The 13,053-nt window shown below is 50.8% G+C and overlaps 1 protein-coding gene across 11 annotated transcripts in view; it reads left to right on the top strand.

Moving 5' to 3' along the window:
• LOC109905056 (protein FAM13B-like) overlaps positions 1–13,053 on the top strand; it is a 67,233-nt gene that overhangs the window by 18,636 nt on the left and 35,544 nt on the right. For 5 of the 11 annotated variants that reach the window (XM_031789871.1, XM_031789874.1, XM_031789872.1 and 2 more), the window contains exons 3-6: positions 134–399; positions 2,843–3,055; positions 3,264–3,441; positions 4,559–4,703. In XM_031789871.1, coding sequence (XP_031645731.1) covers positions 147–399; positions 2,843–3,055; positions 3,264–3,441; positions 4,559–4,703 — 789 coding nt within the window. In that variant the 5' untranslated portion in view covers positions 134–146. Of the gene's footprint in view, positions 1–133; positions 400–2,385; positions 2,509–2,842; positions 3,056–3,263; positions 3,442–4,558; positions 4,704–13,053 lie in introns of those variants that run through there. The other 6 variants (XM_031789876.1, XM_020502200.2, XM_031789877.1 and 3 more) reach the window with 3 other exon arrangements.

Genomic DNA, 13,053 nt, shown 5'->3' with positions numbered 1-13,053 from the left:
GGCTGTCAGACACATGCACATGACACTAATTAATAACCCACTCACTCCGAGCTAGCTGGAACCTGATAACAACTACACTGGCTCAGCACTAGCTGGGTCTGATAACCACACTGACTGCCCTGTGTGTGTTTAGATATGTATGTTGGATGGAGAACACAGCCCGTGACAGTGTCTCTGTCTCTCTCTCCGGTGTGTGTTTGGTGGTGGCGGACATCCAGACCTTCGGAAGCAGCTCGGCTGTGGAAGCGATGAGGAAGAGCCTCTCTCCTTCCCCCAGCAACTCCCTGACACCAGCCAGGGTTTTTGGGGTTCCCCTAGATGAGGTGCAGCAGAGCGGCCAGCCAGGCCAGGAGGTCCCTCTACTGGTCAGGCACATCGTAGAGTACGTCGAAGAGCATGGTGAGTGGAACATTCACAAGCTGTATTTCTAACTAGAGACTCATTCCTCAGGCATCAAACGGGAGCCAGTACTTTGTCCAGTAGTTTATTTCCTGGTTGTCTATCAACCGAGAGCAACACAGGAGAGCTGCACAGATTGGACCTCCAAAATACATGCTCTCTCTCTGGCAAATGAATCACCTCATTGAGCATCACATTTACCTTAATGTATATTTTTATGTTCACTGTAAATCCCATTATTCTGCCACTTGTCTTGTTTTATATCGTCAGGGATTGTTTTGACAATTCTCTCCGGTACTTTAGATGAACATGTACCTGCTGTCATTTCAGCTTCTGTAATCAATCCCCACTGGCGACACTTCGACCTGTCGTTATTTCAGCTTCTGTAATCAATCCCCACTGGCGACACTTCGACCTGTCGTTATTTAAACGGCTGTAGTCAATCCCCACTGGCAACGATTCTACTTGATTGACATAACCTGCACCCTATCATCGGTGTATTTATTATTTAGGAAGAATCTGCTCATGTTCCATATAGCCTAGCCGAACTACTGGCCGAAAAATAAACATTTACAGTCATGACTGTCCTCCTTGCAACACGATAAACCAAACATGTAGTTGAGAGATCTTCTCTTCTCACATGCTTCTTCCGTTGCATAGCTTTCTTTTTTACCAACCTCGACTCCTTTTAAACTATGAAAGGATGGGCGTAGGGGGAAAAATGAGCTAGTCAAACCAATGCAGGCATAATGCTGCAACTCTACATGCATAAACATCCATTCAGTTCCTATTACCATGACTGGGATTCTCACTTCCTCCTATGCATTTCAACTTGTTTTATCTCCAGGTAGCTTATCAGTCAACTAAATTCCATTTGACATCAGGTGTAATACATCACACACACCTTTCATTCAACCGGCCAGTATTAATGATAATTGTGCAGTCCAGAAATGAATGTCTGTTTGCACTCACAACGGGATGCCATCACTGTAACGTAAGACCTCTGTGTGCATCAGGAGACCAGGCCAGCGAAATGCTGCTGGAGCCCTAGTGGGGTTTTATAGGCTGGGCAGGGAGGTAAGCAGGGGGCCTGCTGCTGGAGTCCCAGTGGTGTTTTTATAGGCTGGGAGGGGAGGTGAGCAAGGGGCCTGCTGCTGGAGTCCCAGTGGTGTTTTTATAGGCTGGGAGGGGAGGTGAGCTGAGCAAGAGGCCTGCTGCTGGAGTCCCAGAGGTGTTTTTATAGGCTGGGAGGGGAGGTGAGCAAGGGGCCTGCTGCTGGAGTCCCAGTGGGGTTTTATAGACTGGAAGGGGAGGTGAGCAAGGGTCCTGCTGCTGGAGTCCCAGTGGGGTTTTATAGGCTGGGTATGGAGGGGAGGTGAGCAGGGGGCCTGCTGCTGGAGTCCCAGTGGGGTTTTATAGGCTGGGCAGGGAGGTGAGCAGGGGGCCTGCTGCTGGAGTCACAGTGGGGTTTTATAGGTGGGGAGGTGAGCAAGGGGGCTGCTGCTGGAGTCACAGTGGGGTTTTATAGGTGGGGAGGTGAGCAAGGGGGCTGCTGCTGGAGTCACAGTGGGGTTTTATAGGTGGGGAGGTGAGCAAGGGGGCTGCTGCTGGAGTCACAGTGGGGATTTATAGGCTGGGCAGGGAGGTGAGCAGGGGGCCTGCTGCTGGAGTCCCAGTGGGGTTTCATAGGCTGGGTGGGGAGGGGAGGTGAGCAAGGGGCCTGCTGCTGCAGTCCCAGTGGGGTTAGTTAGGCTGGGTATGGAGGGGAGGTGGGCAGGGGGCCTGGTCTGGGCCAGGTCACCTACCAGAGCGCTCTCCCTTACAGTTACCGCCCACTGTTTTCTTTAACCAGGCAGCTCACTATGAACAAAGCCTAGTGGCAGATCTCCTCATTCACTGTGGTGAAACAACCCAGAGTTGTGGAATGACATGACAGTGTAATGATTGCGTTCTTTGTTTCCTGGTTGTGGACTTCCTTGTGTACAGTACACACCCCCTGCTTCAATAGTGGTAATTGATTCAACGGACAGGCCAGGATGTCATCTGGCTGCTGCATCTGGAAACAGAGGACGCCACTAACACAACCACCAACACTCACTGAAAGGGATGGTTGGTAAAATAACATTCCTTCCTCCCCAACATTAATACGCTCTGTGATTGAGCTGGTAGTACATCTGCACAAATTGTAGTACCACTACAAATCTAGGAAATGGTGCAATTTCACCCATTTGAGAAATGACAAGTTGAGAAGTTTATTTGTGTAATTAAATCACTGTGGGATCTGTTTGAAAAAGTCAAGCGGCCATTCTACTAATTCAAAGCGAATTAATGCTGTATTCACAGTCCTCATTGAAATGGTCCATAGAGGATTAATTCATCAAGAACTTAAGCGGAGTGAGCCAGTGATTGACTACTATCCTCTGTGCCTCTGTGTTGCTCTCAGGGCGTCTGGATCTGGAGGGGCTGTTCCTGGTCAACGGTAATGCGGAGCGGGTGGAGTGGCTACGGCAGCGCTATGACTCTGGGGAGGAGGTGGACCTGGAGAAAGAGGCTGACCTGGCCTCGGCCGTCAGCCTGCTCCGTCTCTTCCTGCAGGAGCTCCCAGAACCCATCATCCCTGCAGGCATGCAGGCCCACATCCTGCAGCTCTACCAAGGTATGTTTATCTTAGTCCTCTTCATCATTCACCTCTTTACTGTCCCCTACCTCTTCATCCTCCTGTTGATCTTCTGTGGATCTGACCTGTACTCCCGATTTAAAGGTGATGCACATTATTCCTTCTCTAGCTTTCCACCTGCCCTCTCACCTTACTTTCTTCCCTTGGCAGCATCATCTATAAACCCTTGTTGTTGTGTGTTGTCCAGACTACAGCAGTGAGGAGGAGCTCGCCCGCAACATGAAGTACTTCCTCCAGCAGCTGCCTCAAGTCAACTACAGCCTGCTGCGCTTCCTGTGCCGCTTCCTGTCCAGCGTGGCCTCGCTCCAGGAGGAAAGCTGGAGCGTTGGAGCCCTTGCCGCCGTCTTCGGACCCGACGTCTTCCAGTACGACCAACAATAGTGACAGCACATCAACTATCCATCCTAAATACCTCATACCTAAGGCCTGTAGTACTTGTTCATACCTGCATATCCATGGCTCTTTCACTTTGCTGCCACTTTTGCTCAGAAGTGGTTATAGAGCACAAATTATATAACCGAAAGGTTGCAAGTTCAAATCCTCGAGCTGACAAGGTAAAAATCTGTACTGAACAGGCAGTTAACCCACTGTTCCTAGGCCGTCATTGAAAATAAGAATTTGTTCTTAACTGACTTGCCTAGTTAAATAAAGGTAAAATTAAAAATAATGACAATAAGGCACCTCGGGGGTTTGTGGTATACAGTATGGCCAATATACCACGGCTAAGGTCCGTATCCAGGCACTCCGCGTTGCGTCGAGCAAAAGAACAGCCCTTAGCCGTGGTATATTGACAATACACCACACCCCCTCAGGCCTTATTGCTTAATTATGTAACGTTAATTTATATTCTGAAATAAATAACCAAACCCAGATGACACCCAGACATGTTTTGGAGACACGTGAGGAGTTGCTCTGCAAAATAATAAAATAATCTTCTAGACTCGAGATCATCTGTAGCCAATGTTCTGAAAACGGCCGTGTTCTGTTGACTTCAGGGAGATAACGGCCGTTCTGTCAATGCCAGAATCTAATTATAATACCACTAGCCGTATACGTGTTTGAAATGCATATTTCAAATCAAATGTTTGTCACATGCGCCGAATATAGCAGGTGTAGACCTTACCGTGAAATGCTTAACTTACAAGCCCTCAACCAGCAATGCAGTTCAAGAAATGGAGTTAAGAAAATATTTACTAAATAAACTAATGTAAAAAATCTAAGTAACAATAACGAGGCTTTATCATTGTGTACTTACTAACATGTATTAGTCATCTGATGTGAAGTCTGATGACTATCTGAAGTCAAACATAATGATGCAATAAGCTACTGTATTTTTGTACGGTGTGATGGTTGGGATAACAGCTGATCTGAAGTCATTTCCCCTCTGTTTTTGTACTGTAGTTTACACATAAACGTAAAAGTCCTTTCAGTTATGAAGGTTCATCACAGCTGATCTGAGGTCATTTCTTGCCTGTACTGTAGTTTAGACACTGATGTGGAGGACCTGAAGGAGCAGGAGTCAGTGAGCCGCATCCTGGCGGAGCTGCTGGAGAATCAGGAGGAGTTCTTTGACTCAGAGGACGATGACGTTTCTACCACCAACGACTACAGTTCCATCAACGAACAGGTAAGGCCCTTCTCTCCGTTTTCCGCTCAAAATGTCTTCTATTCTGAGACTAATATTCAACCTCACTCACCCTATTGCATGGGTTAACGGCTTAAAGCTTGGAGGTAGGGAGCCCGTATTTCAAGGCAAAATGGTCTTTGGTTGTTATTACCTAATTGGGTAACTCCCTTCTGCCCTGCATGTGTTGAGCTAAAGATATGTTCTGTTGTATTTCAGTAATGAGGAAGTAGAAGCGTTTAACGTTATTCCAGCCACTTGAGTCTGGCACTACCATGGAAAAGGAGAGATTATGAAACAGATTCTGGAATTACTGCAGTGTTGCTTTTGAAGGCAGTCTAAATGTTGAATATTGTTTCTTGGCCCCAAGCCAAAGACAACTTGACAGAATAGAGAAAGTAAAGGGGTGTTGAGGAGTTCTGTCTGCATACCTGTCTGTATGGCTTTCTGTCTGCATACCTGTCTGTATGGCTTTCTGTCTGCATACCTGTCTGTATGGCTGGCTGTCTGCATACCTGTCTGTATGGCTGGCTGTCTGCATGTCTTTGTATAATAGGGATGGTTGCTCGAAGTAGCCAGCATTTAGTGGTAAAATGGGTGTTCAGGAGTTCCTCTCGGCCATGTCTCCCTAGCATCCACAGAACACAAACACATCAGTCTTAAGATCAGCGTTGAGGACAGTACCAGTCAAAAGTTTGGACACCTACTCATTCGAGTTTTTCATTTTCCTTTTACTATTTTCTACATTGTAGAATAATAGTGAAGACATCAAAACTATGAAATAACACATGGAATCATGTACAGTCATGGCCCAAAATTTTGAGAATGACACAAATATAAATTTTCACAAAGTTTGCTGCTTCAGTGTTTTTTAGATTTTTTTTGTCAGATGTTACTATGGAATACTGAAGTATAATTACAAGGCTTTTATTGACAATTACATGAAGTTGATGCAAGAGTCAATATTTGCAGTGTTGACCCTTTTTCAAGACCTCTGCAATCCGCCCTGCCATGCTGTCAATTAAGTTCTGGGCCACATCCTGACTAATGGCAGCCCATTCTTGCATAATCAATGCTTGGAGTTTGTCAGAATTTGTGGGTTTTTGTTTGTCCACTCGCCTCTTGAGGATTGACCACGAGTTCTCAATAGGATTACGGTCTGGGGAGTTTCCTGGCCATGGACCCAAAATATTGATGTTTTGTTCCCTGAGCCACTTAGTTATCACTTTTTTCCTTATGGCAAAGTGCTCCATCATGCTGGAAAAGGCATTGTCACCAAACTGTTCCTGGATGGTTGGGAGAAGTTGCTTTTGGAGGATGTGTTGGTACCATTCTTTATTCATGGCTGTGTTCTTAGGCAAAATTGTGAGTGAGCCCACTCCCTTGGCTGAGAAGCAACCCCACACATGAATGGTCTCAGGATGCTTTACTGTTGGCATGACACAGGACTGATGGTAGCGCTCACCTTGTCTTCTCCGGACAATCTTTTTTCCGGATGCCCCAAACAATCAAAGGGGATTCATCAGAGAAAATGACTTTACCCCAGTCCTCAACAGTCCAATCCCTGTACCTTTTTGCAGAATATCAGTCTGTCCCTGATGTTTTTCCTGGAGAGATGTGGCTTCTTTGCTGCCCTTCTTGACACCAGGCCATCCTCCAACAGTCTTCGCCTCACTGTGCATGCCGATGCACCTGCCTGCTGCCATTCCTGAGAAAGCTCTGTACTGGTGGTGCCCCGATCCCACAGCTGAATCAACTTTGGGAGACGGTCCTGGCACTTGCTGGACTTTCTTGGACGCCCTGAAGCCGCCTTCACAATTGAACCGCTCTCCTTGAAGTTCTTGATGATCCGATAAATGGCTGATTTAGGTGCAATCTTACTGGCAGCAATATCCTTGTCTGCGAAGCACTTTTTGTGCAAAGTAATGATGACGGCACGTGTTTTCTTGCAGGTAACCATGGATGACAGAGGAAGAACAATGATTCCAAGCACCACCCTCCTTTTGAAGCTTCCAGTCTGTTATTTGAACTCAATCAGCATGACAGAGTGATCTACAGCCTTGTCCTCGTCAACATTCACACCTGTGTTAACGAGAGAATCATTGACATGATGTCAGCTGGTCCTTTTGTGGCAGGGCTGAAATGCAGTAGAAATGTTTTGGGGGGGATTCAGTTCATTTGCATGGCAAAGAGGGACTTTGCAATTAATTGCAGTTGCTCTGATCACTCTTCATAACATTCTGGAGTATATTCAAATTGCCATCATACAAACTGAGGCAGCAGACTCAGATGTATATTTGTCATTCTCAAAACTTTTGGCCACGACTGTAGTAACCAAAAAAGTGTTAAACAAATCAAAAAATATATTTTATATTTGAGATTCTTCAAAATAGCCACCTTTTGCTTTGTTGACAGCTTTGCACACGCTTGGCATTCTCTTAATCAGCTTCTTGAGGTAGTCACCTGGAATGCATTTCAATTAACATGTAATGAAACTGGCTCTCATGAGGACCGCCACAGGAAAGGAAGAACCAGAGTTACCTCTGCTGCAGAGGATAAGTTCATTGGAGTTACCAGCCTCAGAAATTGCAGCCCAAATAAATGCTTCACAGAGTAACAGACACATCTCAACATCAACTATTCAGAGGAGACTGCTTGAATCAGGCCTTCGTGGTTGAATTGCTGCAAAGAAACCACTACTAAAGGACACCAATAAGAAGAAGAGACTTGCTTGGGCCAAGAAACACGAGCAGTGGACATTATACAGATGGAAATCTGGACGATAGTCTGAGTCCAAATTTGATTATTTTGGTTTCAACCGCCGTGTCTTTGTGAGATGCGGAGTAGGTGAACGGATCATCTCTGCATGTGTGGTTCCCACCGTGAAGCATGGGGGTGTGATGGTGTGGGGGTGTTTTGCTGGTGATACTGTCAGTGATTTATTTATTTTTTAAATAATTTAAAATTGAATTCAAGGCACACTTAACCAGCATGGCTACCACTGCATTCTGCAGCGATATGCCAACCCATCTGGTTTGGGCTTAGTGGTCCTATCATTTGTTTTTCAACACCTCCAGGCTGTGTAAGGGCAATTTGACCGAGGAGGAGAGTGATGGAGTGTTGCATCAGATGACCTGGCCTCCACAATCACCTGACCTCAACCCAATTGAGATGGTTTTGGATGAGTTGGACCACAGAGTGAAGGAAAAGCAGCCAACAAGTGCTCAGCATATGTGGGAACTCCCAACACTGTTGAAAAAGCATTCCAGGTGAAGCTGGTTGAGAGAACGCCAACTTTGCAAAGCTGCCATCAAGGCAAAGGGTGGCTACTTTGAAGAATATAAAATATATTTTGATTTCTTTAACAACTTTTTTTTTTTTGGTTACTACATGATTCCATGTGTTTAATATTTTTGATTTCTTTGCTATTATTCTACAATGTAGAAAATGGTATGAAAACATTAACAAAAAATGCTTGCGTTAGTGTGAATGAGTAAGTGTCAAGTTTTGACTGGTACTGTATATGTGCCGCTAAATCTTGATCTAATCCTCGGCAACAGCAGCATATTTGCGTTTGAGGCAGACGCTCTCTTACACAGGAAGCTGACAATGATAAGCAACAAAGTCCTTCCATGTGACTCTCCTTTCTCCACCCTGTATTGTGACTGAGTAGCCCAGGATTAGGCTGTTCAGAAATGGCCCTTTGTTCTCTGAAGGAAAATGTTTAACTGCTGTGCTTACAAAACCATGGTGATGTAATGGTGGAACTGACACCTGCGGCTGTCTCCGGGGACATCTCAGTTTCCTAACGGACCTTAAGGAGTATTAAGACAGTCTATCCAGGCCAGGCTAACTCACACAGCACAGGCAGACAGTAGTGCTTATTCCATCCTGTCTGGCCAGAGACCATGGGTTGGAGTGGGAAGTGCTGCCTTTAGTTTCACTGCATTTCAGCCTTGGGGCTGGGCTGGGCTAGTCATGGCTGGGCTGGGCTAGTCATGGCTGGGCTGGGCTAGTCATGGCTGGGCTGGGCTAGTCATGGCTGGGCTGGGCTAGTCATGGCTGGGCTGGGCTAGTCATGGCTGGGCTGGGCTAGTCATGGCTGGGCTGGGCTAGTCATGGCTGGGCTGGGCTAGTCATGGCTGGGCTGGGCTAGTCATGGCTGGGCTGGGCTAGTCATGGCTGGGCTGGGCTAGTCATGGCTGGGCTGGGCTAGTCATGGCTGGCTGGGCTAGTCATGGCTGGGCTGGGCTAGTCATGGCTGGGCTGGGCTAGTCATGGCTGGGCTGGGCTAGTCATGGCTGGGCTGGGCTAGTCATGGCTGGGCTGGGCTAGTCATGGCTGGGCTGGGCTAGTCATGGCTGGGCTGGGCTAGTCATGGCTGGGCTGGGCTAGTCATGGCTGGGCTGGGCTAGTCATGGCTGGGCTGGGCTAGTCATGGCTGGGCTGGGCTAGTCATGGCTGGGCTGGGCTAGTCATGGCTGGGCTGGGCTAGTCATGGCTGGGCTGGGCTAGTCATGGCTGGGCTGGGCTAGTCATGGCTGGGCTGGGCTAGTCATGGCTGGGCTGGGCTAGTCATGGCTGGGCTGGGCTAGTCATGGCTGGGCTGGGCTAGTCATGGCTGGGCTGGGCTAGTCATGGCTGGGCTGGGCTAGTCATGGCTGGGCTGGGCTAGTCATGGCTGGGCTGGGCTAGTCATGGCTGGGCTGGGCTAGTCATGGCTGGGCTGGGCTAGTCATGGCTGGGCTGGGCTAGTCATGGCTGGGCTGGGCTAGTCATGGCTGGGCTGGGCTGGGCTAGTCATGGCTGGGCTGGGCTGGGCTAGTCATGGCTGGGCTGGGCTGGGCTAGTCATGGCTGGGCTGGGCTGGGCTAGTCATGGCTGGGCTGGGCTGGGCTAGTCATGGCTGGGCTGGGCTGGGCTAGTCATGGCTGGGCTGGGCTGGGCTAGTCATGGCTGGGCTGGGCTGGGCTAGTCATGGCTGGGCTGGGCTGGGCTAGTCATGGCTGGGCTGGGCTGGGCTAGTCATGGCTGGGCTGGGCTGGGCTAGTCATGGCTGGGCTGGGCTGGGCTAGTCATGGCTGGGCTGGGCTGGGCTAGTCATGGCTGGCTGGCTGGGCTAGTCATGGCTGGGCTGGGCTGGGCTAGTCATGGCTGGGCTGGCTGGGCTAGTCATGGCTGGGCTGGGCTGGGCTAGTCATGGCTGGGCTGGGCTGGGCTAGTCATGGCTGGGCTGGGCTGGGCTAGTCATGGCTGGGCTGGGCTGGGCTAGTCATGGCTGGGCTGGGCTGGGCTAGTCATGGCTGGGCTGGCTAGTCATGGCTGGGCTGGTCATGGCTGGGCTGGGCTGGGCTAGTCATGGCTGGGCTGGGCTGGGCTAGTCATGGCTGGGCTGGGCTGGGCTAGTCATGGCTGGGCTGGGCTGGCTAGTCATGGCTGGGCTGGGCTGGGCTAGTCATGGCTGGGCTGGGCTGGGCTAGTCATGGCTGGGCTGGGCTGGGCTAGTCATGGCTGGGCTGGGCTGGGCTAGTCATGGCTGGGCTGGCTGGGCTAGTCATGGCTGGGCTGGGCTAGTCAATGGCTGGGCTGGGCTAGTCATGGTGGGCTGGGCTAGTCATGGCTGGGCTGGCTGGGCTAGTCATGGCTGGGCTGGGCTAGTCATGGCTGGGCTGGGCTAGTCATGGCTGGGCTGGGCTGGCTAGTCATGGCCTGGGCTGGGGCTGGGCTAGTCATGGCTGGGCTGGGCTGGGCTAGTCATGGCTGGGCTGGGCTGGCTAGTCATGGCTGGGCTGGGCTGGGCTAGTCATGGCGGGCTGGGCTGGGCTAGTCATGGCTGGGCTGGCGGGCTAGTCATGGCTGGGCTGGGCTGGGCTATGTCTATGGCTGGGCTGGGCTGGGCTAGTCATGGCTGGGCTGGGCTGGGCGTTAGTCATGGCGGCTGGGCTGGGCTAGTCATGGGCTGGGCTGGGCTAGTCATGGCTGGGCTGGGCTAGTCATGGGGCTGGGCTGGGCTAGTCCAGTGGCTGGGCTGGGGCTAGTCATGGCTGGGCTGGGCTAGTCAATGGCTGGGCGGGGCTGGGCTAGTCATGGTTCTGGGCTGGGCTGGGCTAGTCATGCTGGCTGGGCTGGGCTAGTCATGGCTGGGCTGGGCTGGCTAGTCATGGCTGGCTGGGCATGGGCTAGTCATGGCTGGGCTGGGCTGGGCTAGTCATGGCTTGGCTGGGCTGGGCTAGTCATGGCTGGGCTGGGCTGGGCTAGTCATGGCTGGGCTGGGCTGGGCTAGTCATGGCTGGGCCGGCTGGGCTAGTCGCTGGCTGGGCTGGGCTGGGCTAGTCATGGCTGGGCTAGTCCGGGCTGGGCTGGGCTAGTCCTGGCTGGGCTGGGCTGGGCTAGTCATGGCTGGGCTAGTCCTGGCTGGGCTGGGCTAGTCCTGGCTGGGCTGGGCTAGTCCTGGCTGGGCTAGTCATGGCTGGGCTAGTCATGGCTGGGCTGGGCTAGTCATGGCTGGGCTGGGCTAGTCATGGCTGGGCTGGGCTAGTCATGGCTGGGCTGGGCTAGTCATGGCTGGGCTGGGCTAGTCCTGGCTGGGCTGGGCTAGTCCTGGCTGGGCTGGGCTAGTCCTGGCTGGGCTGGGCTAGTCCTGGCTGGGCTGGGCTAGTCCTGGCTGGGCTGGGCTAGTCCTGGCTGGGCTGGGCTAGTCCTGGCTGGGCTGGGCTAGTCCTGGCTGGGCTGGGCTAGTCCTGGCTGGGCTGGGCTAGTCCTGGCTGGGCTGGGCTAGTCCTGGCTGGGCTGGGCTAGTCCTGGCTGGGCTGGGCTAGTCCTGGCTGGGCTGGGCTGGGCTAGTCCTGGCTGGGCTAGTCATGGCCGACAACAATGAGACAGCCTATATGGAGGAGGTCAGAGAACTGTCAGTGTGGTGCCAGGACAGCAACCTCTCCCTCAATGTGAGCAAGACAAAGGAGCTGATCGTGGACTACAGGAAAAGGTGGGCCGAACACGCCCCCATTAACATCAACAGGGCTGTAGTGGAGTGGGTCGAGAGTTTTAAGTTCCTTGATGTCCACATCACCAACAAACTATCATGGTCCAAACACACCAAGACAGTGGTGAAGAGGGCACGACAAAACATTTTCCCCCTCAGGAGACTGAAAAGATTTGGCAATTGTCCCCAGATCCTCAAAGTTCTACAGCTGCACCATTGGGAGCATCCTGACCGGTTGCATCACCGCCTGGTATGGCAACTGCTCGGCATCTGACCGTAAGGCACTACAGAGGGTAGTGTGTACAGCCCAGTACATCCCTGGGGCCAAGCTTCCTGTCATCCAGGACCTATATAATTGGCAATGTCAGCGGAAAGCCCATAAAATTCAGAGACTCCAGTCACCCAAGTCATAGACTGTTTTCTCTGCTACCACACAGTAAGTGATACCGGAGTGCCAAGTCTTGGACCAAAAGGCTCCTTTAACAGCTTCTACTGCACTGTCGGGGCTTGTAAGCTATTTCATAGTTTGTAAGTAAGCATTTCACGGTCTACACTTGTTGTATTTGGCGCATGTGACAGAGTTTGATTTGATCTAGGATCAGTTTTGTCTTTTAGATTATAATGAATAAGATTTATAGGTACAGATCCTAGATTAGCACTTCTACTCTGAAATGCTTTGTGGTGCTACAGGAAAAGGAGCACCGAGCACATCCCCATTCTCATCGACGGGGCTGTAGTGGAGCAGGTTGAGAGCTTCAAATTCCTTGGTGTCCACATCAACAACAAACTAGAATGGTCCAAACACACCAAGACAGTTGATTCCTAACTATAAAAATATTTGGCATGGGTCCTGAGATCCTCAAAAGGTTCTACAGCTGAAACATCGAGAGCATCCTGACCGGTTGCATCACTGCCTGGTACGGCAATTGCTCGGCCTCCGACTGCAAGGCACTTCAGAGGGTAGTGCGTACGGCCCAGTACATCACTGGGGCAAAGCTGCCTACAATCCAGGACCTCTACACCAGGCGGTGTCAGAGGAAGGCCCTGAAATTTGTCAGACCCCAGCCAGCCCAGTCATAGACTGTTGTCTCTACTACCGCATGGCAAGCGGTACCAGAGTGCCAAGTCTAGGACAAAAAGGCTTCTCAACAGATTTTACCCCCAAGCCATAAGACTCCTGAACAGGTAACCAAATGGTTACCCGGACTATTTGCATTGTGTGCCCCCCCCAACCCCTCTCACGCTGCTGCTACCCTCTGTTTATCTTATATGCATAGTCACTTTAACCATACCCACATGTACATACTACCTCAATAAGCCTGACTAACCGGTGTCTGTATATAGCCTTGCTACTCTTATTTTGAAATGTCT

The sequence above is a fragment of the Oncorhynchus kisutch genome, linkage group LG15 (genome assembly GCF_002021735.2).
Source record: "Oncorhynchus kisutch isolate 150728-3 linkage group LG15, Okis_V2, whole genome shotgun sequence".
Taxonomy (NCBI): Eukaryota; Metazoa; Chordata; class Actinopteri; order Salmoniformes; family Salmonidae; genus Oncorhynchus; species Oncorhynchus kisutch.
This window is presented reverse-complemented; position numbering and strand designations above follow the sequence as displayed.